Source organism: Terrapene carolina, unplaced genomic scaffold, assembly GCF_002925995.2.
Source record: "Terrapene carolina triunguis isolate 2854851 unplaced genomic scaffold, T_m_triunguis-2.0 Scaffold67, whole genome shotgun sequence".
In the NCBI taxonomy this organism is placed as follows: Eukaryota; Metazoa; Chordata; order Testudines; family Emydidae; genus Terrapene; species Terrapene triunguis.
The window spans coordinates 33,202,320-33,230,178 of record NW_020664418.1 but is presented as its reverse complement, the minus strand read 5'-3'; the positions used below and the strand labels follow the sequence as shown (position 1 = coordinate 33,230,178).

General features: G+C 42.3%; 1 protein-coding gene across 1 annotated transcript in view; it reads left to right on the top strand.

Moving 5' to 3' along the window:
• ATP8B4 (ATPase phospholipid transporting 8B4 (putative)) overlaps positions 1 to 27,859 on the top strand; it is a 165,553-nt gene that overhangs the window by 21,412 nt on the left and 116,282 nt on the right. Inside the window, exons 3-4 of the mRNA XM_024193909.3 lie at positions 17,892 to 18,005; positions 19,672 to 19,770. Coding sequence (XP_024049677.1) covers positions 17,892 to 18,005; positions 19,672 to 19,770 — 213 coding nt within the window. The remainder of the gene's footprint in view (positions 1 to 17,891; positions 18,006 to 19,671; positions 19,771 to 27,859) is intronic.

The following is a 27,859-nucleotide window of genomic DNA, read 5'->3' as shown; positions in this document are numbered from 1 at the left end:
CTACATTTATTTCAGAAGCATTTTGGCTGTAGAGCAGTGTTATCTGAGTCCCTTGCTCTAGTAGTGATTTACTTCAGTCGAATTAGCTTATCATGGTATATTCATTGCAGAATGTTTAAAGGCATGGTGTCAGCATATAAATCATGTCTGAAAACACTTTATCATATGGTGAAAAGTAATTTGAATTTTCAACATTATTTCAGTTTGAACACTAAGGTGTTAGCCACAGAGATATGAAAGTTTACTTTCTGATCTCATTGTGTACATTTGTTAGTGTATGTTACAAAGCTTGTTAAAGATACCAGAGTACTGGATGGGTACTCTTTTATTGTTGTTTGCAAAAATTCAAATAAATAAAATCTCATTTTTTTTTTATATTGAAAAGAGACTGCGCATTCCATTCTTGTTTCAGCTAGTCAGTTTCACTATATAAATTCCCATACACTATCACAATATGTTGTTGTTGGGTTTACAACACTGCCCGAGAATGTTTAAATAACCCAAATTCTTGTTTTCATTGGAATAAAACACGCATACCTATATGCTTTCAGTGCACAGCAGATTTTGTAATCTTTTCCCTTCTTTGCTACCACCATTTGCTTTGTAATAATATTGATTTAACTACTGTCTCTTGGGGAGGTGGATTAACTATGCCAATGGGAGAACCCCTCCCGTTGCTGTAGTGTGTCTACACTGACGCGCTACAGCGGTACAGGTGCAGTGCTGCAGCTGTAGTGTTTCAAGTGTGGACAAGCCAAAAGTCCCTTCAAGTATAAAAGACCAGTTTCAAATTTCTTTGCTCATTGGAAAATGAATAATATGAGTATGTTAGTTTGGCTCTGTATGTAGCTGATATCAGATATTAGTGTTGCTAAATATTAAAAACTATGTAATACTTTGTAATATTACTTCAGTATTAAGTAACTTGGTAGCCCCAACTTACTTCTCATTGTGAAACTACTTGCTTCACAATGAGTCACCAAATAATAAAATTACATTAAAAAAAATGGCCTTCTCTTTTCCTCCCCACAATGATCTGTTTCTCCCCACTGCAGAGGTACTATACATAGTGATGAAAAACAACATGGTCTCATTATTTTTGTTCTCATTATTTCCCTCTGTGGTGGCCATTCAAAGTAATCACAGCTTGTGTTCGCATCTCTCCTTTGTAACATAAAGGAAAAATTCCCCTTCCTATGCCATAAAATAGAGACTTTTGCTTTGTTAACTTGCACTATTTTATTATACATAGTAACATTTTGTACCAGCCAATTTAATATTTTTAGTTTATTATTAGGTTTCCTGCTATTATATCTGCCACAGAGGGACAACCAGATATCAGTCATTGCTTAATTATGTGCCTGTGTATCAAGTGCCAAACTGGTTCAGTTGGTAGCATGCTTTCCTTTGAGTCTGAAGGTCAAAGGCTTAAGGATTTACACAGTCATGTATGATGGTAGAGCTAGCTGCTGATCTTTGGATGAGATGTTTATAGTGAGCTTCCTGCTGCCTGTTCTTCTAGCTGGACATTGGATATGCAGTTTAAAAAAATAATTAGTATTATTTTGAAGAAAAGGCTATTTGTTCTCTATAGGCTTTTGAGAGTAGCTTTGGTCTGCATGTGTATGTTAAATAATACCAAAGGCATTTGATGTCAGTTCCTAGCTTCGGTGTGAGAAAACAAGCATGAATTTGGAAAGAGAAGACTCTGAGAACAAAGGATAAAATGGATCTCTTAATATTTAAAGACCTATAGAAGATGACTTAGCTGCTCTAGGTGAGCAGGAATGAAAATACCTTGAATTTACATGAGCTCTAAGTTGCTTGGCAAGGATGCATCCCCACACCTGCCCACCCCAGCTTTATATTCTATAAAGCACCAGTTCCTGTCTAGATGAAAGAATGATGGGTTAATTCCAGTAAAACTTTGGCACATACATGAACCATTACGCAAACATTCTAAATATACTTTGATACTAGGTTAGTCAACTTTTTCATTGGAGTAACTAGGCAGGATTGTATTGAGAAATGCACCCTTTTTAGAGCTCTTACCTAGTATGTGCTTAAGGGAGTTAGGCACTCAAATTCCATTAAAAGTCAATTGGATTTGGACACCTAACTCCCTTATGCTCATTTGAAAAGACCAGCTGTAGAATTTATCCAAATATGAGGGGATTTAGTAGAACCAAAAGGGTATAAGAGTGTTTGCAATAGAAGTCCCCTATATTGCAAAAACTTAAACTTGTGCTTAATTTTTCACACTGTGAGTAATCCCTTTTAAGTCATTGCGTCTACTCATAGGGTAAGTTTCATGGGGTTTAGAGTGCAGTTCAGACCAGTGAGGAGTTGTCACCTCTTACCTGCAATCCTGAGCATCTCACAAGACTTTGGTACTGTTACTCCCAGCCTGGGATGCTCACAGTCATCAAACAAGCATGCAGATCATGCTGAGTGTCTACGTGCGATGTAGCCAGCCCTGGTTCAGCAACTCTGACCCCAGCAGCCTGTCTGCAGCCTCACTCTGGCTTCCACCAGCCTGGGTTACAACTAGCAAGGTGACCCCAACATATTTCCAGCCCTGAATTTTCCCCAAACCGTGTGCTCTGCAATGTCCAGCCCTCTCTTGGACTGTTCAGAGAAATAACAAGGTTCATTTGTTCCTTTAAAGAGACCAAAGCACATCACAGCTTATTAACTTAACTGGCTAAATACACCCTTCCTGCAAACACAGCGTTGAGTAGGTTTATAGTAAAAATAAAACAAATTTATTAACAGAACATAGGTTAAGTGATGCCAAGTAAAAGGAATATTAGAAAGGGTCTCAAGCAAATAAAAGTGAAAATATGCATCTAAAAGTCTAAAACTTAATTTATCAAGGGACAGGCTTTGTTCAAGATGGCTTTTCTCATCCACAGTCTTCCAGCAAGATGGTGTCTGACCCCCTCCTCAGTCAGAATCTTCTCCAGAAGCCCAAAAGTGCTGGTTCCTTTGTCTTCTTAGGTGAAAGAGATTGCTTAAGCAGGTGTCTCAGCTATATTCAGTTTCCAGAGACTTCAACCTCTCCTTGGTTGAAGCACCCATCTTTCTGAGCTTGCAAGAGGTCTGGTCTCTGATATCTGTTTAGTGATGGATTAAGAAGTTGGCTTCTGTCCTTGCTTATAACTTCCAAAGTTCAATGACTTTGTTTCAAGAGGCAGGATGATTTCATGCTGTTCTTCCCTTCCTGTGGGCGTCCTATCACCTTGTATATACATGGGGTTTCCATTGTTTTGTTTCCACCATGCTTAATTTACATAGGAGACCGGTGGATGCCTTCTTTGCTGCCTGGGAGGGAGTCCCTGTTTGGCCACAGACTTTAAAGCATAATATCATTAAGTATCCATATTCTCTCATATAGTGTTAATATATATATTTCACAATTATATTAATCACCAGAGTGTCATTTGCTTTCAGAAAAGACCTCACTCTATACACTTTTATAATACAGTAGTGTTGTATACAATCTGTTGATTCAATTGCTTACACTTGAGGTTCGGCCCCCTGTCTTTATAGACCAGTAAACCTTTTAAATGGATTCTTCTGAGCGTCATCACTCAAAGTAAAGTTTATTCAAGCTGTGAGGAAGGTGACATGGAGTCTGGTGGTGAAGGAAGCTCCATGCTCTTTCTTCCCCCGCTGGTGTTTGCTAAAATGCAAATTGTTCTGCTTCTGGCAATTCCCCCCCCACCCTTTGTTGGTTTGATGGCCCTGTTTACTGCTTATATGTAAATATACCTTAATTATCTCTGCCTGATAATCGGGCACATTCCTTTGTCTAGGGCAGACCTGTTTACCAACATCCCCTGATACGCCTGGCTTAAACATAGTTTAGTCATGACTCCAGCTTATATCCATACATCACACAAGAATATTATTAATGAACAGAGAGTTGTTAGTTTTCAATTGATACCTCACAAGGCAAATTTTGTACAAAGATTATTACAGTAGTAGGTAGGGTGTAAATACAGGGGTGCTTAGAGTGACAGTAAGCATGTGCGTAAATCTTTGTGGGATCACTGACTAACAGTTAAATATTTGTAAGCCGCAAGTCACCTTTTGGTTTATGATCCTCAATTCTTTTCTCATCTCAATAATTTGTTTTGCAGTGTTACTTGGACTAGGTTAGCCTACTGATGTATTTCAATCTCTCTGAGAGATGGGAGTGAGAGTTAGATACTATCTGGGGAATAAAAGTTAGAACATTTGGGAGGAAAAAATTAAGGGTTAACAAATACATAGGTAAAAAGTGTTGGGCATTGTGACGTTATGAGTGTAATATAATATCTCAGTGAAAGGTGACAGGGCCAGAAAGAGTTAATTAACTCACGGACTGACCTGACCCATGGCTGACCTGTAGAGACTGGTTAGGAAGATAGGTAAATGAATAGAGCTTTGAAATGTAAGTCTGTATTGTTAGAGGTAGAAGGGTAGGTGTTTGCTCAGGTCTTTTGATGTAAGCAAAGAAGTCTTGTCTATTGCTATAGCTTTAATTCGAAGATCAAAGAAGGAATATTAACAACATTTATGATGATACTTGAGTGAAATAGTATTATTCTCTATATGTCTCTTTGAAGGTTGTGGTAACCTGTATCTGAACCGTTTAATGGATAAATTATCCTGTGCTAATTGTCATGATGTTTAGAAGAAGGAAAGTTGAGCCTATTGTTTTCTCAGGCCAAAAGGCTGCTAGAAATGTATAAAAACCTTGGGACGCGATCCTTCTGCATCTCAGATCTGCTTTGGGTTTCAAGAGGGGGAAACCTTAAGCCATAAGGATTGAGATCCCCAGTCATTGACTGGAGCCACCCTGAATATGGACATTGGACTATAACCTATGGACTATAACCTATGGACTATATCTAAAAGGACTTTTTGCAACTACAAGCTCACCTCTGCTATGTATCTAAACTGCAAGAATTGAATTCAAGTCTGTATATATATTAATCTTTTAACCAACACTCTCTCTTTTTTCTTTTTTTTAAATAAATTTTAGTTTAGTTAACAAGAATTGACTATAGTGTGTATTTTGGGTAAGATCTAAGTTATAATTGGACCTGGGTATGTGGCTGATCCTTTGGGATTGGAAGAACCTTTTCTTTTATATGATGAGATAAGATTTTCAGTAATCATCATCATCATCATATCTGACAGGTGTGTCTGGATGGAGGCCTGAGGCTGGGTAATTTAAGGGAACTGTGTTGTTTGAACTTCTGAGTAACCAGTGAGGTACTATAGAAGCTGTTTTGTGCTGGTTTGGTAAACCTAAGTATTGGAATATCCACCAGCTTTTGGGGTTTGTCTGCCCTGTTTTGTTTGCAGTTCACCCTGATTGAGTGACCTCAGCTGGCTCCCACAGGCAGCACCGTCACAGGCATACTGCTATAAAGATATTAAGGCCAGATTGTGTCTGGGTGATGGGGTAAGTAGAAGGACTATAATGCAGACTCATCCTTTTCTCCCTCCCCTCCATGGAAGGGCTAGGCCTCTAACAGTCCTTAGTCTTGGAGAAAATTCACTTCTAGGGCCCCTGCAGTGCAAGTCAGTCCAAAGAAAGCAGCAAATAGCAGAGGGGTTGGGACATGGTCCTACCGTCTCTGTTTCAACCTATGGAACTGTCCAGGTGATGCAGGGGGGAGTTTGCTGCACCATCCAAAGAGTGGTGCAGCTTAAACAGTCCCTTGATTCCTAGGTAGCCTGGAGGAACCATGGTGTCTCCTGAGGCATAATCCCTCCCAGAGCTCCCCCAGGGTGACACTTGTGAGCCACAGTCTCTCCTGTAATTGGAAGTTATCATTACAGTTTGAAAGTGACTAAGGGTATGTCTACACTACGAACTTAGGTCGATTTAATATAAGTTGATTTTTTTAGAAATCGATTTGATATAGTCGATTGCTCTGCTCACTGTCACTGTACATCTCCTGGGTGCTGCTTGCAGACGCGGTACTGCAGTGCTACACAGAAGCAGCTCCTTACCTTTGCAAGTTAGCGAAGATGGTTAGCAGCCGTATTGTACCATCTGCTGCTGTCTCCTGGTTCCTCCTGGCCGGCCTTGATGAGGTAAGTCAGGGGCTCCTGGGCAGACATGGGTGCTCCTGGCCGGCCTCAGTGAGGTCGGTCGGGGGCGCCTGGACATAAATGGGTGTGACTCCAGGTCATTCCCTTCTTTAAGTTTCGTCTAATGGAGATTCAGTCCTGCCTGGAATATCAGGCAAGTCTACCAAAGAACAAGAGAGGCAAACGGCCGCTCCGGATCAGAGCCCCAGACATCCTGTTTCTATGATGAGCTGCAACCTACAACTACCCCACCCCTGTGCTTCCCTCCTCCCCCACCCCTCCCGGGCTACTTTGGCAGTTATCCCCCCATTTGTGTGATGAATTAATAAAGAATGCATGAATTTGAAACAATGACTTTATTGCCTCTGCAAGCGGAGATCAAAGTGGGAGGGGAGGGCGGTTGGCTTACAGGGAAGTAGAGTGAACCACCATTCTGCACTTGCTCAGCCTATAGTTGAACTGCTCCTTACTACTGTCCAGGCTTCATGAGCCATGGGAGCAAGGGGTAGGCTGGGGTAGGTGCGACTGCGTGGTGCTGCCGACTGGGAGAGCAGCCTGAGGCACAAGCCTCCAGCTGGCATGATATTCCAGGCAGGACTGAATCTCCATGAGATGAAACTTAAAGAAGAGAATGACCTGGAGTCATTCTCATTTATGTCCAGGCGCCCCCGACCGACCTCACCGAGGCCGGCCAGGAGTACCCAGGTCTGCCCAGGCGCCCCTTACCAACCTACCTGAGGTCGGCCAGAAGCACCCACGGGACAATGACGATGGCTAGCAATCGTATTGTACCGTCTGCCATCCGCAGGGCAAGGCAAGGGGTTGCTTCTGTGTAGCACTGCAGTACCGCGTCTGCCAGCAGCACCCAGGAGACATACGGTGACAGTGAGCTGAGCGGGCTCCATGCTTGCCGTGGTATGTCATCTGCACGGGTAACCCAGGAAAAAAGGTGAGAAATTATTTTTTTGCCGTTGCTTTTACGAGGGGGGGGGGGCTGATGACATGTACCCAGAACCACCTGCAACAAGGTTTTTGCCCCATCAGGCATTGGGAGCGCAACCCAGAATTCCAATGGGCCGCGGAGACTGCGGGAACAGTACAGTAAGCCAACCGTGTAAGCCATGTCATCAGTCGCCCCTCCCTCAGTGAGAGCAATGGCTGAGAATCGTTTCACGCCTTTTTTCCACGCAGACGCCATACCACGGCAAGCATGGAGCCTGCTCACATCGCCGCGGCGGTTATGGGCACTGTAAACACCACACGCTTTATTCTGCAGTGTATGCAGCACAAGAACCTGCAAAAGCAGGCGAGGAGGTGATGGCAGCGCGGTGACGAGAGTGATGAGGACATGGACACAGACTTCTCTCAAAGCACGGGCCCCGGCAATTTGGCCATCCTGGTGGCAATGGGGCAGGCTCATGCCATGGAACGCCGATTCTGGGCCCGGGAAACAAGCACAGACTGGTAGGACCACATAGTGTTGGAGGTCTGGGATGATTCCCAGTGGCTGCGAAACTTTCGCATGCGTAAGGGCACTTTCATGGAACTTTGTGACTTGCTTTCCCCTGCCCTGAAGCACAAGAATACCAAGATGAGAGCAGCCCTCACAAGCGAGTTCACAAGCGAGTGGCAATAGCCCTGTGGAAGCTTGCAACGCCAGACAGCTACCGGTCAGTTGGGAATCAATTCAGAGTGGGCAAATCTACTGTGGGGGCTGCTGTGATCCAAGTAGCCAACGCAATCACTGAGCTGCTGCTATCAAGGGTAGTGACTCTGGGAAATGTGCAGGCAGGGCCGGCTCCAGGCACCAGCCCACCAAGCTTGTGCTTGGGGCGGCACCTGGAGGGGGGCGGCGCGGCGCTCTGGCCGCCGGGGAGAGCGGGGCCACAGCCGGGCTCGCCGCCCTCCCCCCGGCGCTCTGGCCGCCCCCCCCCCGGGCGCCGGGCGCCGCCCCCCCCCCCTGTGTGCAGGTCATAGTGGATGGCTTTGCTGCAAAAATGGGATTCCCTAACTGTGGTGGGGCGATAGATGCAACGCATATCCCTATCTTGGCACCGGACCACCAAGGCAGCCAGTACATAAACCGCAAGGGGTACTTTTCAATGGGGCTGCAAGCACTGGTGGATCACAAGGGACGCTTCACCAACCTCAACGTGGGATGGCCAGGAAAGGTACATGACGCTCGCATCTTCAGGAACTCTAGTCTGTTTGAACAGCTGGAGAAAGGGACTTACTTTCCAGACCAGAAAATAACCGTTGGGGATGTTGAAATGCCTATCGTTATCCTTGGGGACCCAGCCTACCCCTTAATGCCATGGCTCATGAAGCCATACACAGGCACCCTGGACAGTAGTCAGGAGCTGTTCAACTATAGGCTGAGCAGGTGCAGAATGGTGGTAGAATGTGCCTTTGGACATTTAAAAGCGCTCTGGTGCAGTTTACTGACTCAGTTAGACCTCAGCGAAACCAATATTCCCATTGTTATTACTGCTTGCTGTGTGCTCCACAATATCTGTGAGAGTAAGGGGGAGACGTTTATGGCGGGGTGGGAGGTTGAGGCAAATCACCTGGCCACTGATTATGTGCAGCCAGACACCAGGGCAGTTAGAAGAGCGCAGCAGGGCGTGCTGCGCATCAGAGAAGCTTTGAAAACCAGTTTCATGACTGGCCAGGCTACGGTGTGAAAGTTCTGTTTGTTTCTCCTTGATGAAAACCCGCCCCCTTGGTTCACTCTACTTCCCTGTAAGCCAAACACCCTCCCCTCCCCCCTTTGATCACCTCTTGCAGAGGCAATAAAGTCATTGCTGTTTCAAATTCATGCTTTCTTTATTAATTCGTCACACAAATGGGGGGATAACTGCCAAGGTAGCCCGGGAGGGGTGGTGGAGGAGGGAAGCACCGGGTAGGGTGGTGGAGGAGGGAAGGACAAGGCCACACTGCACTTCAAAACTTATTTATTGAAATGCCAGTTTTCTGTTGCTTGGGCAGTCCTCTGGGGTGGAGTGGCTGGGTACCCAGAGGCCCCCACACTGCGTTCTTGGGCGTCTGGATGAGGAGGCTATGGAACTTGGGGAGGAGGGTGGTTGGTTACACAGGGACTGCAATGGCAGTCTGTGCTCCTGCTGCCTGTCCTGCACCTCAGCAATACGCCGGAGAATATCAGTTTGATCCTCCAGTAGCCTGAGCATTGCTTCCTGCCTCCTTTCATCACGCTGACGCCACCTATCATCTTGATCCCGCCACCTTTCCTCTTGCTCCTGCCACCCGTCCTTGCGTTCATTTTGTGCTTTCCTGCACTCTGACATTGTCTGCCTCCATGCATTCTGCTGGGCTCTTTCAGTGTGGGAGGACTGCATGAGCTCAGAGAACATTTCATCGCGAGTGCATTTTTTTCGCCTTCTAATCTTCGCCAGCCTCTGGGATGGAGATGATACGGGGAGCGGTGAAACATTTGCAGCTGCGGGAGGAAAAAAAAGGGAGAGTAGTATTTAAAAAGACACATTTTAGAGACCAATGAGTAGACTCTTTCACGGTGAACCAAGCTATTAACATTACATAGCATGTGTGCTTTCTTTACAAGGTCGCATTTTGCCTCTTATATTGAGGGCCTGCCGATTTGGGGTGTGAAATCACACACGCAGGGCTGGTGAGCAACAGAATTTGGTTTGCAGGCAGTCATGGTAAGCCACAGTCTTTTGGCTTCTTTAACCTTCATAACATGTGGGAATGGTTTCAAACAGCAGTGCCCTCATGTCCCATACCAAGCACGCGTTGGGTTGGCCACTTAAAAGGAGGGGCTGCGGTTTTCGGGTTAACATGCAGCACAAACCCAACTAAACCCCTCCACCCCACCCTATTCTCTGGGATGATCGCTTCACCCCTCCCCCCACCGCGTGGCGCACAGCTGGGATGATTTCTGTTCAGCCACAGGCAAACAGCCCAGCAGGAACGGCCACCTCTGAATATTCCCTTAATAAAGTTCCCCTATTTCAACCAGGTGACCATGAATGATATCACTCTCCTGAGGATAACACAGAGAGATAAAGAACGGATGTTGCTTGAATGCCAGCAAACACCGGGACCATACGCTGCCATGCTTTGTTATGCAATGATTCCAGACTACGTGCTACTGGCCTGGCGTGGTAATGGAGGACAGAATAAGGCTGCCCTCCCCAGAAACCTTTTGCAAAGGCTTTGGGAGTACATCCAGGATTGCTTCATTGAGATGTCCCTGGAGGATTTACGCTCCATCCCCATACAAGTTAACGGAATTTTCCAGTAGCTGTACTGGCCGCGAGTGCATCCCAAGTCTTCAGGGCAAATTAATCATTAAACACGCTTGCTTTTAAACCATGTACAATATTTACAAAGGTACACTCACCAGAGGTCCCTTCTCCGCCTTCTAAGTCTGAGAGCCTGCCTTCGGTGGGTTGGGAGGGTACTAGATCCAGGGTGAAAAACAGTTCCTGGTTGTCGGGGAAAACAGTTTCTCCACTTGCTTGCTGTGCGCTATCTTCAACCTCCTCCTCATCATCATCTTCCTCGTCCCCAAGATCCTCATCCCTGTTGCGTGAGAATCCATTGACGGAGTCCACGCACAGGGCTGGGGTAGTTGTAGGGGCACCCCCTAGAATGGCATGCAGCTCCTCATAGAAGCAGCATGTCTGGGGCTCTGACCCGGAGCGGCCGTTTGCCTCTCTGGTTTTTTGGTAGGCTTGCCTCAGCTCCTTAAATTTCACGCAGCACTCCTGCGAGTCCCTGTTATAGCCTCTGTCCTTCATGCCCTTGGAGATTTTTTTCAAATGTTTTGGCATTTTGTCTTTTAGAATGGAGTTCTGATAGCATTGATTCGTCTCCCCATACAGCGATCAGATCCAGTACCTCCCGTTCGGTCCATGCTGGAGCTCTTTTGCTATTCTGGGACTCCATGGTCACCTTTGCTGATGAGCTCTGCATGATCACCTGTGCTGATCAGCTCGCCACAGTGGCCAAACAGGAAATGAAATTCAAAAGTTCGCGGGGCTTTTCCTGTCTACCTGGCCAGTGCATCTGAGTTGAGAGTGCTGTCCAGAGCGGCCACAATGGACCACTCTGGGATAGCTCCCAGAGGCCAATACCGTCGAATTGCGTCCACATTACCCCAAATTCGACCCAGCAGGGTCGATTTCAGCGCTAATCCCCTCGTCGGGGAGGAGTACAGAAATTGATTTTAAGAGCCCTTTAAGTCGACAAAAATGGCTTTGTCGTGTGGACGGGTGCAGGGTTAAATCGATCTAATTTTTTTAAAATTATTTTAACGCTGCTAAATTCGACCTAAACTCGTAGTGTAGACCAGGGCTAATTAGCAAGTAGGGATGCCATTTGTTAAATAAAATTCTGCTAATGGCAAATAGTTGCTTGATAGCTTTAGCTGAATTATGCCCTGTGAACCCAAAGTCAGACATGGTGAAAGCAGATGAAACGCTTCTGAAGTCAGTGGAGTTGAACCCATTTAGACCAGGTCTGAATTTGGCTCTAAATGTTCCCTGTCTGTATGTTTGTAGGTATAGGTAATACAGTAAGAATACATTTCTTTTTAGGCACTAGGAGGTTGATGCTTTATGTCCTTTATTACATATGTATGTTTATCAATTGTTTGTGAATACATTGATACAGGGCTTCTCATTTTCCTCTCCAGCTATGTCATTCTTGAAAGAAAAAATTGCTTGCTAGTATGGGAAAGTTCTTGTACAACGTATGCTGTTTAGAGTGTCTTGGAGGAAATAAACCACACAGTAACTAAATTAGTCTCAAAGGGAAATTTAATTTGTTCCCCAAGGAATTCTTCAAAATCAGAGCTTTGTAGATAAATTTCAGTTCGAAGACCATTTTCGTTCACCGCAATTACAGTTAGAAACCAGGAATGATAATTCAGTGAAGCAGTGCTCAGAGAATTGTGCAAGACTAACAACACTCGCTAACAAAATTTTTGTAATGAAAATGTGGCTAGAAAATATTTATAAACCATGTTTCCCTGTGTAAATTATGGGTAGGAAATTAGACTCCTGAGACGAGAGAGACGGTGTTCTCCGTAGATCCAAAAGACTGAAAGTGACTGTTCTAGTTGATTGAATTAATGCCCGTAGAGCTGAAGAATATTTTTCTACTTTGAATAATCTAAGTAGATCTTGTTATAAAACAAACAAAATCAAGACATGAAAAATATTCTTCTGCTACATGGTAACATTTTCCAATAATCTCTAAATCAAGGTATTATTACTGAGTACTACAGGTAAGAATACTTTTGTTTTATCTTGACTGTGCCCTTTTAAGATAATCAGTTAATATCATGAGATGGACTAGAATAACTTGTCTGTGCTCTTAACACACTATCCCTTACTAGTTAACATATTGTTTATTCTTTGTATTACCACAGCTTACTAAACATATTTTGCTACTGTGGCTTGTTAAACATAGTTAGCACACGTGCCCCAGTCTGGCTGTGGCGAGGAAGAGAAGGCAAGTTTCTGGGAAATGTTAGACACTGCTCTTCAGCAAATTCTAGAAAATGAAATCGTTATTGGTGCCAATTTAAATAGGAATCTTGGAAGAGACATGCGTGGATATAGTAGCGTACGTGGTGGCCAGGGCTATGGAACTTTAAATGATGAAGGAGAAAGCATAGTGCAACTGGCACAAGCTTGTGACCTAATAGTTTCCAACACATTTTTTGTGAAAAGAGACGACTATCTTATTACTTACAAGAGTAGAAAGACTAGAAGCCAGATTGACTGACTACTTTCTTGCTTCCTGACAGGAAATAAAAGATATAACAGACTGCAAGGTGATTGCAGGAGACAGTCATTGATTTATATAATGTGGTCATGATATTTTTCTGTTTTATTATCTATCCTTTTTCTAGTGGTTCCTAACATTCTGTTAGCTTTTCTGACTGCTACGGCACGTTGAGCAGATGTTTTCAGAGAAGTCGTCATGATGACTCCAAAATCTTTTCTTGAATGTTAACAGCTAATTTGGACCCCTTCATTTTGTATCTATAGTTGGGATTAAGTTTTTCAATGTGCATTACTTTGCACTTATCAACACTGAATTTCATCTGCCATTTTGTTGCCCCTTCACCCAATTTTGTGAGATCCCTTTGTAACTCTTCGCAGTCAGTTTTGGACTTAACGATCTTCAGTAATTTTGTATCATTTGCAAATGTCGCCTCTCCCTGTTCACCCCCTTTTCCAGATAATTTATGAATATGTTGAACAGCACAGGTGCCAGTGCCTTGGGGGACCCTGTTATTTCCCTCTCTCCACTGTGAAAAAGACCATTTATTCTTACTGTTTACTGTCTTTTAACCAGTAACCGATTTCCTCTTATCCCATGATTGCTTAGTTTGCTTAAGAGTCTTTGATGTGGGACCTTGTCAAAGGCTTTCTGAAGATCCAAGTACACTATATCAACTGGATCACCGTGTCCATGTGCTTGTTGATGCCCCCAGGGAATTTTAATAGATTGATGAGGAAAGATTTCCCTTTACAAAAGCCGAGTTGACTCTTCCCCAACATATTGTGTTCCTCTAGGTATCTGATAATTCTGTTCTTTACTATAGTTTCAATCAATTTAGCGGGTACTGAAGTTAGGATTACTGATTTGTAATAGCCAGGATCGCCTCTGGAGCCTCTTTTAAAAATTGGCGTTACATTAACTATCATCCAGTCAGCTGATACAGAAGCTGATTTAAGTGAAAGGTTATTTACCACAGTTAGTAGCTCTGAAATTTCATATTTGAGTTCCTTTAGAACTTTTGGGTGAATACCATCTGATCCTGGTGACTTATTACTGCTTAATTTATCATTTGTTCCAGAACCTCCTCTACTGATACCTCAATCTGGGATAGTTCGTCAGATTTGTCATCTAAAAGAATGGCTCAGGTGTGGCAATCTCCCTCACAACCTCTGCACTGAAGACCAGTGCAAAGAACTCATTTAGTTGGAATTTAATTAACAATTCTGTTGATGATGCTTGAGCCAGAATAAATACCAAATTCTTTGTCCCATAGCTGTACTGCCTCTGCATTTATAAAAGGAATTAAAAAATAGTAAGCCCCACCGCCTGTGTTTATCACTAACGTAAAAAGAGCTGAAAACATACAGGCAGCAAAGTAATTAAATATCATTTTTACAGACTTGCTTTTCAGAGTAGAACCACATTGTAAAAACTGGGGGGAGTGTCTTTAAGAGGTCTGCAGAATAGTTGAGTACATACATCAAGATGAGAAATTACTAAATAGTGCTCCGGGGGGGGCGGGGCTGTGCACTCCTTCTGATCAAAGCAAGTTCAATATAATGCAGTTTCACCTATAACGCGGTAAGATTTTTTGGCTCCCGAGGACAGCGTTATATCGGGGTAGAGGTGTATATTGAAAGCAATAATAGATAAGAATTCGTATACCAAATATATGGCCATCTGCTGGCTATCTGAAAAAATGCCCGCAAAATAGACACACATTGAAGCTGCAAAAGCATCAGTACATTGTGTCCATAGTCTGACCATCAGTGGCTCCTTGTGATTGTAGGCTCCCAAACTATTGACTCAGCAAATAAGTTCTCCTAAAAGAAAGAAGAATCTGCATGGGTCAGGAACCATAAGCACACTAATGTAGCCCTGCCAGGAAAAACCCCTTTTGGTTCTTGTCACGTGTTTTCTGCATGGATCTTTTTGGGGGAGCCAGTATCTCTGCATGTAGAACTTCTGCCCCATATTCCTCCTCTGTTTGTGGGTTTCATTGTATTCATGTGGCAGCCAGATTTTAGCCTACAGTATCCACTCAGTGATTCAGGATAGCATCTAATGTATGTCTGTATGTATCTATATCAAACTGTAAACTCCAATTTTGTTTCATGAATGCCATTTTGATTGTAAAACTGCACAGTATCTTCCCCGTTGTCTTTTAATCTCCATACTGAACTGGGATTCCTGGAGGTGTTGTCAGAGGGCTAACAATGGAAAACAATCAAGGTTTGTTAACCTGGAGGATCTCCAATTCAAATGGAAGCATTCTAGGACAATGAGCTAGTTGCCACCCGATGAACCAGTTCTTCCAGGTGGGCTTGTAACTAAGTAATGGATCAGCTGATGAGGGACTTGAAGCCAATGGGAATGGACTGGAAACTTGGGGACTGGAAACTTATAAAAGGAAGGGTTTCTTACCTGCCATTTTAAAGAGAGAGGAGACCAGATTGCAAGGCTGTGCAGGAAGAAAGGATGGTCCTGGGACGCAGGGCTGTGGAAGGGCTGACCAAAACCTGAGGGTTCTTGAAATGGTGAGGATACTGGAGGGAGGCTTTTGAGTGCAGGTTTTTGTTGTTTTCTGTAGATCTGTTTATCTTTTGTGCTTTGTCCATGAGTAAAATGTGATTGGTTCAGAAATTCCTTTATAAAGTATGTGTTACTTGCTTTCACTATCATGTAGTCCCTGAAGGGGAAACAGTAATCTGAAAGGTCCACAGCATTGGTGGAACTCTGGGTGCTTGCAAGAGCTACTGGGGAGGCTTGGGAGAGCTGACACTAGTTTTCCTAGGCTTAGGACTGCAGAGCCCTATATCTCAGAAGGGGTCCTAGACTAAGGATCTTTACCGTGAGAATGTGCCTAGAAACCCAGAGCCAGTGCCTAGACCGGGGTGGGCAAACTTTTTGGCCCGAGGGTCACATCTGGGAATATAAATTGTACGGCGGGCCATGAATACTCACAAAATTAGGGTTGGGTGCGGGAGGAGGTGAGGGCTCTGGCTGGGGGTGCAGGCTCTGGGGTGGGGCTGGGGATGAGGAGTTTGGGGTGTAGGAAGGTGCTCTGGGCTGGGACTGAGGGGTTTGGAGGGCAGGAGGGGAATCAAGGATGCGGGAAGGGGTGCAGGCTCCGGCTGGGGGTGCGGGCTCTGGGGTGGGGCTGGGGATGAGAGGTTTGGGGTACAGGAGGGTGCTCCAGGCTGGGATCGAGGGGTTTGCAGGGCAGGAGGGGGATCAGGGCTGGGGCAGGGGTTTTGGGTATGAGGAGAGGCTATGGGGTTGCAGGCTCCCAGGGGCGCTTACCTCAAGCGGCTCCCGGAAGCAGCAGCATGGCCCTTCTGCGGCTCCAACGCGGAGGCGCAGCCAGGTGGCTCTGCATGCTGCCCCGTCGGCAGGCACCTCCCCTGCAACTCCCATTGGAGTGCCGGAGGGGACCATTGGAGCGCATAGGAACCAGAGCAGGGCCATGCTGCAGCTTCTGGGAGCTGCATGGTGTGGCCCCCGACCCTGCGCCGTGGCTGGAGCGCCGGAGCGGGGCAAGCCCCAGACCCTGCTCCCCAGTGGGAGCTCGCGGGCTGGCTTAAAATGGCTCGCAGGCCACATCTGGCTCACGGGCTGTAGGTTTGCCCACCCCTGGCCTAGACTCTGCTCAGACCCAGAAGGCCAAGAGCATATGGAACCCTGAGGGTTGATCCAAATACAACTATCTAGTGAGTGTCCACTGGTGGACCTCATTCTGAGTTGTAACAGCATTTATGGGTTTTCTCTGGCCATTCTTGCACAACTTACTGCTTTGCATACTAATGGCATGGAGGATATATATTTGGACACTAAAACGGACCCTTTGGGGAAATGATTGGAGCAGTACAACTTTCAGATGAACTTTCATTTTTGTCTTGGCTATAACAGACATTGTACCAGCAGCAAATTATAAATATTCCTTACAAAGCATTTTCCTTTTGGTTACTAGCAAAATTTTGGATTAGTTACAAATCTTGAAAAGACAGACCTCTCTGAGGTGATATTCTGAGTTGCACAATAACAGCTGATACAGACTAAACTAATTTACCCCATGATATTAGTTTGCTAGCCTATTGAAAGAACAATATACTCTGGTACATGCTTTCATATGTATTGTATTATACCATGCTGCATAAGTTACAATTAGATATGTATTAATGAATGATTAAGTTTTATTTATATTCATATTATTGTAAAAGTAATCACAGTTGTCACCAAGGAAAAAATTTGTTGTAGTAAAACAGCAGAAGTGAGGGCAATACATAGTAGGCTAATAGGATAACCAGAATCACAAGGTCCACTTCAGAAGTGAAATATGTTCTTTTTGTGGGTCTTGCAGCCCTCCCAAAAAGAAATTCCAGGCTTTCATAGCAGCCAAGCTAAATGTAGGTTGTGTTGAATGGGGTTGTGCATTTTAGAGAATTAAAGTAAAAGAATCAAGCAAATGTGTGTGCGTGTGCAATTTGCTTAGCATAGCTTAATGTCTGCCTCCTCTGTGCTTCTGTCTTGCAGTGACATCTGCTGGGAAATGCATGAAACCCGTATTGGAATCCCCTTCCCGACCCCCCTCCCAACCCTGCACAATTAGGCATTGCTCCTGAATATGGAGTGTATGTGTCTATAACCCTTCCTGAATCCACCCTTTCTCCTAGTGTGTGTGCACTTTTCTTACCTGCCCTCAATAAGAGTTTAGCGATAAGGAATCTGGAAGCTCCCATTTATTGCCTAAAGATTTTATATCTTGATTTAAAACATGGTTGAAAATTAGAACTTCTATTACCAATAATTTAAGTGATAATTATAATCAACAATTTAAGGAATAATTGAACAAAGGAAGGAACAAAACTAATTAAGGAATAAAACTGAGATGCTACAAGATGACTTTCTGATTTTAAGTATCATTACTGCTGAGTGTTCAAAACTTGAAGTAGATTTTTTTATAAGCTTAGATTTTTCTCTGCTGGTACTAACATGCTTTACATCTTTCTCTTATTTTTCAGAACAATCGCATCAAAACGTCTAAATACAACATTCTTACTTTCTTGCCAGTTAATTTATTTGAACAGTTCCAGAGGGTTGCAAATGCTTACTTCCTTTTCCTTCTGATTTTACAGGTGATGTATAACTTTCTTTTTTCTCCGAAGTCTAATTTTGATAATATTCTCTTCTCTTAACAAAGAGACCCAATTATATGTGTTAATAGCAATGCAATGGCCACTTTCAATACCAAACAAATGAATAAAATTATTCTATGTTGATCAGATTTCATGGGTATTAAAATGTAGCTATTGAGCGACAACTATCGAATAGCCTAAAATGACTTTCTGATTAACTCTATTATGAGTGTTCCCAAGATAATATTGAATGGACATGACAAGGGGGAGAAAGAGGGCCTATTGGGTACATGTGGTGAAGCAGAGAAGGAGCAGCAGCACCAGACTTCTTTGATAGGGCATTTCCTCAAATGATCAGATGCAGTTTGAGGTATGGGTGAAGGCCCAGGTTAGTTCTTATTTTACCCAAACTGGTTTGCTTGTTCCTTTTTAAACTTAAGTTAATTGGATAAGTAAACCAGCCCTAATGATCATCCCTGTAGGATGTCTAGAGTATGTGAGGTGATATAGAAGACAATTCTTGTCTAAATTAAAATCCACATCCCCAATCAGTACTTCATGATTACAGTCTCTCTATAATGGAATCCCAAATCCAAACTTTTTGGAGACTTGAAATCTGGACCTGAATAAATCTGAATTTTGCATTTATATTTAAATGAAACTCTAGTCAAATGTACAGGTTTGGCACAGAATATTTTTTAAAAATCTCAATAAAATAAAAATCTTTCCTGCTTTTTAATAAACATTTTTCTAATCTCTCATTCTTTGTTTGTGGCTCTCATTTGTTCGCCATCCCCTTTCTCTGTTCTGTCTCACTTTTTGTATGCAGTGGTGTTATAGCCATGTTGGTCTCAGGATTTAAGAGAGACAAGGTGGGTGAGGTAATATCTTTTATTGGACCAACTTCTATTGGTGACAAGCTGTCGAGCCACACAGTTCTTGAGGCCTGGGACCTTTTAAGAAGAAGCCTCTGAAGAAGAGCTCTATGTAGCTTGAAAGCTTGTCTTCCTCACCAATAGAAGTTGGTCCAATAAAATATATTACCTCACCCACCTTGTCTCACTTTTTGGAGTTTTTCCTCTTTCGGAGTGTTCTCCCTTGTGTTGCATTCTTTAAGGTTCCATATACCTGGCAAAATGTATTTTGGGTTTTTACTCACTGTTATTTAGTTCACACTCTGTCTTCTTACACTTCGTATTGTTTCATGGCCTTTTGCTTTACTTGGGCCCTATTCTCCTCTCATAGGTTATGAATACCTCCCACTGAAGTCAGTATGAGTTATTCATCTCTGTTCTCATTGTTTGTTTCCTTGATTTCTATTTTTGCTTCATTTTCTCTGTTTCTCTTTTTCTCTCTCCCCATTTTTCTTTCATTGTGCTATCCATTCTTATTCTTTCTCTCCCACATCTACTCTTCTCCCCATAGTTCTCTCAAGTTCTTCTTCTTTTTCTCTTTCTTCCAGCTCACCCCCTTTTGGCTCTTCACTTACACAATATTCCATTTGCTGCAATTTTACCCTCAGAGTGTATTAATTATACGACAATGTGACAGATTTTCTTTACTTCAGCACTACTTTTTATGAAAATTATTAGTTACTTTGAAATATTGTTACTGAAATTTCACTAAGATTTTTTTTAAAAGTATTTAATAGAACTTTATCTTGCAGCTGATCCCAGAAATATCCTCCTTGTCTTGGTTTACTACCATTGTGCCTTTAATGATGGTATTTACCATTACTGCTGTCAAAGATGCCACAGATGATTGTGTAAGTATTTGCAGTAAGTTACCTTTACAAAGTCTTCAGCCATCCATGTACTGTTACATAAATTACTACGTAGCATATTATTCACATATTGTTGATTCTAGCGACATACTGTGTGGAAGGGGCACAAGTATTCACAAAGAAGCTTTGTTTATTTGCAATCACTCGAGCATATTTATGTCCTAAAAGGCACAGTGTCTACAAATATGTTTGGTAGATATTGTGCTGTTATTGTTCAATTTAACAGATTTAGAAGTCTTCCTTTCCCACTCTGTTACTCGTTCTGTCAGAGTAAGTATTATATACAGTGTACACAGTGTTATAATGGTTATAATCACAGATGATAGATTTGATGGAGGTAAATCCTTGTCCCAAGTCTTGTATATACAGATTAAAATTAATAAATGCCAAAAATAAATATTAAAATGCTACTTTAAAATAAAGTAATCGTTTTCAAAGCTTTTGTTAATTTATCCCATATAATGGCCAAAGTCTTGTAACTTTTATTACTGTAAAACATTTGGGGCTACACTGACTGATCGTGCTCTTATTTGTCAATTGCAAAACTCCCAGTTTTCTGCAACGCGACATAACATTTGTATGAAGTAATGACAATAAAAACCATAATGCATCTATGTAGTGACTCTCAAGGATCCTAAAGCACTTATATAAACGGCTTTTTTACACTTTCTTAGCAAACAGTCATGAAGTCCAATCACTTTCACAGTGAAATGGAACAATGGTTTAACAGCATCTAGGAATGCTACCCAATGGTTTAGCACAGACAGTTAAGAATACATTATCCAAGAAAAATTACAGAGGGAATGTAGGTAGGTAAAATGTAATCCCCAATTTAGAATTTATCCAGAATATTGAGGATAATACCCCTACCTGTTAGAAAAGTGCAATGGGTAGTAGTAACTCTTTAACTTTACACATTATGTATTTTTGACAGGTTTCCATGCCTCCCTGCTGCTTTTTGTCCTGCCCTCTTCTGCCCTTTCAAGGTCCCTTATGTATTGTTTTTTTTAACAAGTGTGCATTTTTTGCACCATTGGCCATTTTTGGGCATTTTAAAAATTGTATTTAATTTCTCATTAGTGGAAGTAGTAAAAAATATAGATTTCATGACTTTCCCTCACTTTAAGAGAAAATATGCTTTTTATGCAGCTGGTACGTGTCTAAATAAAGAAATTAATTACGTCTTTTGACAGAGGAATACAGGTAAATATGAACACACACCTATCCACCCACATCGGTATTACTGCCATTTGGCTAGTGACAATCAGTGGAGTAAGCTGCTTTTTCCTTCTCTCTGCCCTTTTACATTATGAGATTTAAAAAAAAACCTTTTCTTGGAAAACTCTGAAAGGAGGCGGTAGAACAATTGTGATGGTCCGTATTTTCTCTTTCTATCACTAATCCTTTGTAGCCTTTGTGCAGTTATTTAGCCAACTTATATTTAGAATTTATTAACTGCATAAAAGTAATTTTTTCAAAAAATTCATGATAATCATGTATGAATTAACACTTCTCCTTTTTTCTCTGTCATTAGATGGTACAATTAATTAATAAATAAATGAATTTATTTAGAAATGTGCTAACTGCATACAAAAGCATATTTTCCTCTTAATAAAGAAAAAGGCATGAAATCTATCTATATTCATTTATTTTGATTGCTTCTAGTAAGAATAAATTAAAATAAAAAACCTTGTTTTTCAAAATGCTGACTGCCAAAATTGCACATATGTCCAGAAATGATACTTAGGGGCTCTGGAAACGGTGGAAGTGGGCGGGGGAGGGGAGTGGGGAGGAAGGGGAAAGCGGGACAAAAAAGGAGTCAAAAATGCACGAGGAGTAAAGGTGTAGAGTTTTACTAGTGGCATAGAGTTTTTATTTACCACATATCTCACTTTTATCTATGAAATAGACTATTCGTATTTAGCCCCAATTTTAAAACAACTCGTGTGTCTTTATGAACCCTACATTGGGGAAACCAAGTTAAACAAAACACTGATGCAGCTGACCTTTTAAATGTAACATTTGTTAGAGATCTCATGTATAGCTATCATATATCTTTATATGGCTAAAATATTCTGATTCTACCTTGGTGCAGTTTTTTTTACCCCAAGTGAAGCATTTTGCATCAGGTAAAGCACAAACAGGAAAAAACAATGGAAAATCGTATAGACATATGATGCAAGGGACAAGGAGCAGTGAAATGGATCTGTGAGGCAGAAGTCTCACTATAATAGCAGAGAAACCTCTGAGTTCTTCAGATTCTTTAGGATATGTCTATGTGGCAGTAAAACTCCCACAGCAATGAGTTTCAGACCATGGGTCAACTGACCCAAGCTTGCAGTGCTCAGGCTGTGGGGCTATGAAATAGCAGTGTTGAATTCAGGCTCAGGCTGCAGCATGGGCTGCGGGTATCATAGGCCAGGGGAGACTATGCCTCCCCAAACAGCCTGGCATGGCCCTGCCCTCGCTCCACCCCCATGCCCTTTCCTGCAGTGCAATTCCTTCCTGCTCTTCTGGGCTGGGGCTGGGGAGCGCTGGCATGGTGGCTGGTGCTGGCTCTGCAGCTGTGCTGCCCGCCTGGCACTTGGGATGCTGGAACCACGCCCCCTGGCTTTCCAGCACTTCGGGGCTCAGGTTGGAGGCAGGGGCAGGGGGTTGGGGGCATGGTGGGGGTGCTCTGGGCTCCTGCAGGGGATGAGGGGCAGAAGGGAAGGATGAGGGGCAGGGCCTTGTGCAGAAGGGGAGGGCCCGGGGGCTAGTGGGGTCTCAGGGTGTGCCTGTACTGTACTGCCATTAGGATACCCATGGCTGGCCCATGCCAGATGACTCAGGCTCGCGGGGCTCGGGCTATGGGGCTGTTTAATTTGCGATGTAGATGTTCTGACGTGGGTTGCAGCCCAAGCTCTGGACCCACCTACGTCGAGCTTTGGGACCCTCCCACCTCTCAGGGTTCTAGAGCGTGGACTCCACCCTAAGCCTGAACATCTACACTGCAATTAAACAGTCCCACAGCCCAAGCCCCACGAGCCCGAGTCAGCTGGCATGGGCCAGCTGTGCATGTCTAATTGCAGTGTAGACGTACCCCCAGAGACCAAAAGTCTACACTCTAATTTTATAGCCCTGTAGCCCAAGTCAGAGTCAATTGACCTGGGCCAGCCGTGGCCATGCTGCAGGTCTTCTATCATAGTATAGATGTACCCTGAGAATACAACCCTAGAAAGGTAGTACATTGTATTTCATATTATGGGGATTTAATGCTACTAATCCTAGCTGAGATCAAGCACTAATCTTTACTTAAAATGGAAAGTTGGGTATGCCTTGGGAAGTATGAGATAATAAGCTCTCCAAGGCAGTGTATAAAGGAACATGGCAATGACTTCAGTGTAAGCAAAATAATTTTAAAGACACTGATGTTTCACTGGAGACCAGGGAAATTCTCTTAGATAAGGAGTAAGTTTCTGCAGTCTCAACAGCTGAGTGGTACAAAAGAAGCATACTCTTGAGGGAAGTGATAAAGAGAGGGATACATGATTTATTGGGAATAGTTCAGTTAGAACGTGATACAGGCATGATTAAGAATCTTTGTATCCTAGTGAGATGGTACAAGACAGTTTCACAGTCAGAACTTTATTTTCTTTTTTTGAGGCTCATATTAATCAGACTCAGATGACTCCAAGGATTACAAGCTTTGAAGTCAGGAAAAATAAAAACAGATTTAAAGGGAGAGGAAAAGCAGGGATGAAACAAAATTTTTACTGGGAGAGCACAAGCATCATAAGCTCAGTCTTGGATTTTAAATTAAAAGAATTTGGTTGATACCAAGATCTTTGAATGAAAACTGAGCAAAGCAGCATGAGCCATCATAGCATCTGCAAGTTCATGAGTAATTCTGTTATTATCTCCAGTTAACAGGCCCTTCACCTTGCATGGTCCCTTAAAATATGTATTAACTACTTATGCTAAACAATCTGTTTCATCTTGTATTTAGTGGTCACACTCTGAGTACATTTCTCAGACCTGAAGAAGAGCTCTGTGTAAGCTCAAAAGTGTGTTTCTCTCACCAACAGAAGTTGATCCAATAAAAGATATTACATTACCCACCTTGTCTCTCTGAGAAGCCTGTAGGCCAAGGATCAGTTAAATAGGTGTTTGAGTGACACAGCCACATGACACTACAGTCTTTTTGCAGAGAAAAATTTGTGAGGGAGATATGAAAGCTGAAAAAGTGAAAAAACAGAAAGAAGAGAACTTCAGGGGGATAGCTTGGCATGTATTTTGTTGTTAATTTCCATAGGATTAGAACATGTTAACCGCACAAGATAGTCTCTCAGGATTTAAAACACAGTTGATAACTATTTAACAAAAAGTAGAAGACTGTACTGGTCCTGATAAGATTGTTAGACTAATTAAGTTTGACCTGCATCAAATAATCTCTGTAACCACACACAAAGCTCTCCAAATTAGCATATGGACAGTGTAACCAAAGTGTTTTCAGTAGTATTACAGTCTGCAACCAGTTAGCTTTATTTCCTTATGCTCTTGAGAATAATCTATAATGGATGAAGAGAACTGCCTCATTAAAATTAAAGTCTCATCCTCTGTAGAAGGAGGGGAGTATGTTTGACAATAGAAAAGAAAGCAAAAAAAATCAGATAGGATTAAGTACAAAAATACTTTGCATATATATATATATATGTAAAAAATATGTACTTTTACTCAAGGTTCTCAAAGTCATTTGCAAATATTATGTCTCTTCAACGCCCTATGCAGTAGAGAGGTGGTATACTAATTTTACAGATGGATAAACCAAGAAGCACGGATTTCAAGTGGTTTATCCAAGATCACACAAGTGAAGTGGTGACAAAGCTGTGAACAGATGACAAACTTCCCACTCATAGACCACTATACTACATTGGCTCTCTCACATAAGCTGTTCTTAACAGTACCAAAGAAACAGCAGAACAAATCTTATAGTGATCAGAAAAGTTACTGACTATAGATTTAAAATTTACAGCCAAAGCAAAACAAAATCCAGCTTGTGACCTTTAATATCTATAAAAATAAATCATGTTGACATGAGTCAGAAGAGCTGAAGTGCTGTAAACTTGAACACTAAAATGGATGAGCAACTTCATCTGTTCCACATGAATATTAAGTCTTGAAACAAAGTTGAATACAAACTCTCAAAAATTATTGAGAAAAATCAGGATTGGTCTTCATTAAACAACTGAAGTATCAAATAACTATGATGATTAGCCAGAAAAAGTGTTTGGAAAAGGGAAAAAAAAAAAAAAAAAAGGAAATACCACCACCACCACTACCATCCCTCTACTAGAAAGATGAAGGATGCTGAAAGATAAATCATCAATCAAGTTTAATTTGTAGTAAGAAATTGTCACAAACTGCTTTTGATGAGCTCAAGTCCAGATACATATTTTTCATTTTATGGTTGCTTTGTCTCTCTCCAAGAAAATTTATGTGTATACCTCTAATTTATAATGGCAGCTCTCTTCCCTTAAAGTTTCTCATAGACTTTCACACTACCACTCACCAGCACAAATTTACACATTTCAGCTTATTCTGACAAAGCCAAGCTTCTGCCATAGCCAGGTTTCCACATCCTTCTGTTCTCTGTCAACTTGCTAGCTTAATCCTGAAGCTTTTAGTCAGTAATTCTTCATTCTCCTTTGATATATTTAACATAGATATTTATTTTTCTGGTGTCCACACTTCCAAAAATTGGAATGGTTCAGAAAAGTGTCACAAGAATGATTTGGGTTCCAGAAAACCTTACCTAGAGTGAGAGATTTAAGAAGCTCTGTTTATTTAGCATATTAAAAAGATGATTAAGGTGACTTAATCAGGTTCTATAAGATTTGTTAGATTCATAGATTCATAGATTCTAGGACTGGAAGGGACCTCAAGAGGTCATCGAGTCCAGTCCCCTGCCCTCATGGCAGGACCAAATACTGTCTAGACCATCCCTGATAGACATTTATCTAACCTACTCTTAAATATCTCCAGAGATGGAGATTCCACAACCTCCCTAGGCAATTTATTCCAGTGTTTAACCACCCTGACAGTTAGGAACTTTTTCCTAATGTCCAACCTAAACCTCCCTTGCTGCAGTTGAAGCCCATTGCTTCTCGTTCTATCCTTAGAGGCTAAGGTGAACAAGTTTTCTCCCTCCTCCTTATGACACCCTTTTAGATACCTGAAAACTGCTATCATGTCCCCTCTCAGTCTTCACTTTTCCAAACTAAACAAACCCAATTGTTAGTAGATATACCACACAAAGGCATTCAATGGAAGTTGACGCTAGACAAATTCAGACTAAAAATATGGTGCACTTTAACAGTGAGGGTAATCAATCATTGGAAAAAGTTACCAAGGGATGTTGTGGGCTCCCTGTGTATGGCTGTGAAGAAAAACCCACAGTGCCAAGTCTGAGTCTGGGTCAACTGTGGAGCTAAACATAGCAGTGTAGTTGTTCAGGCTTGGGCTTGAGCCAACAAAAGGAGAGGGTCTCAGAGCCCAGGCTCCAGACCAAACCCAAACATCTACACTGATATTTTTAGCCCCACAGCCTAAGCCCCATGAGCCCAAGTCAGTTGACCCAGGCTCTGAGACTCAGGCTACATCTGCACAACAGCCGGGATCGACTCTCTGAGATCTATCCAGTGGCAGTTGATTTAGTGGGTCTAGTGAAGACCCACCAAGTCGACAGCAGATCACGCTCCAGTTGACCCCTGTGCTCTACCCCCTGATGGGAAGAGTAAGGTAAGTCGATAGGAGAGTTTCTCTTGTCAACCCCCCCCACAGTGTAGATCCCGTGGTAACTTGACCTAAGGTACGTCGACTCCAGCTACGTTATTCATGTAGCTGGAGTTGTGTAGCGTAGGTCGACTTACCGCAGTAGTGTAGACATAGCCTCAGTGCCATGGGTTTTCATTGCAGTGTAGACATACCCTTTGTCACTTAGGCTTTGTCTACACTGGCACTTTCATCATTAAAACGTTTGTCACTCAGGGATGTGAAAAAAACACCCCCTTGAACGACAAAAGTTTTAACGACGAAAAGCGGCGGTGTGGACAGAAGAAATGCTCTAGCTCAAGTAGAAATCATCAGTGGGTGAAATTTTATTGCCTGTATTATGCAGGAGGTGAGATTAAATTATCATAATTGTGCCTTCTGGCCTTAAAAATCTATGAACAATTGTCTCTTTGCCCACCTCTCTACCTCCACCCGTAGAGTTCTCCTTTATCCTTTTATTAAAAATATATGGCTGGGATTTACAAAGGAGCCTAATGCCTTTGTAAAATGCCCAAATCCCATTGAATTTCCCAATGAATTACCTTTGGCCCCCATGGAAATCTCAGCTCACATTTGTATAAGAAATTAAAGTATGTTGGAAGTAAAATTAAAATAAAAGGTAAAGCAGTCTGGTGTCCTCTCTACTGGGCTTTATCTGACTGTGGAGAACTTTCGAAGGAGGCTGCCCACTGAGCATGAAAGGAAGCCACCTCAGATGGGTTAGTGGGAACGTACCACCATCATCACCCCTGCTCAGTGGGAACAATATACAAATTCTAAAAAATTTAAAAGCAGTGATGTCTTTGGTATCCATGGAATTTGCTTGCTTTTTCTAAACAACTGCTGTTTCTAAATAACCACAGTTAACAACACTTCACCAAAAGAACATTCACCTGATCTAGCAGTCACAATGCTTAGTCTTTAGTTCAGGGTTCTCCTTAAACTTTGGTAATAAAAATGGAACTTGCTTCATACTGAGAAAAAATAGACCATACAAAATACAAAACCATACAAAATAACAAATAATAAAAATAACAAATAAATAATAATTTTTGAATTACATAAAAGAAGTTTTCTGCCAAACTAGAGGTAAAATAATTTTGGGACAATTTGTGCTATTGATGTTTAGGAGAACCACGTTTAAATAAATGTACTATTACATTTAAAGTAAGCTATCTGGTAAAAAGCCAGGGTTGCTTTGGATTTCTTTAATGTGTGACATTAACAAAACCATTGACAGCAACTAAGTTTTTTCTTG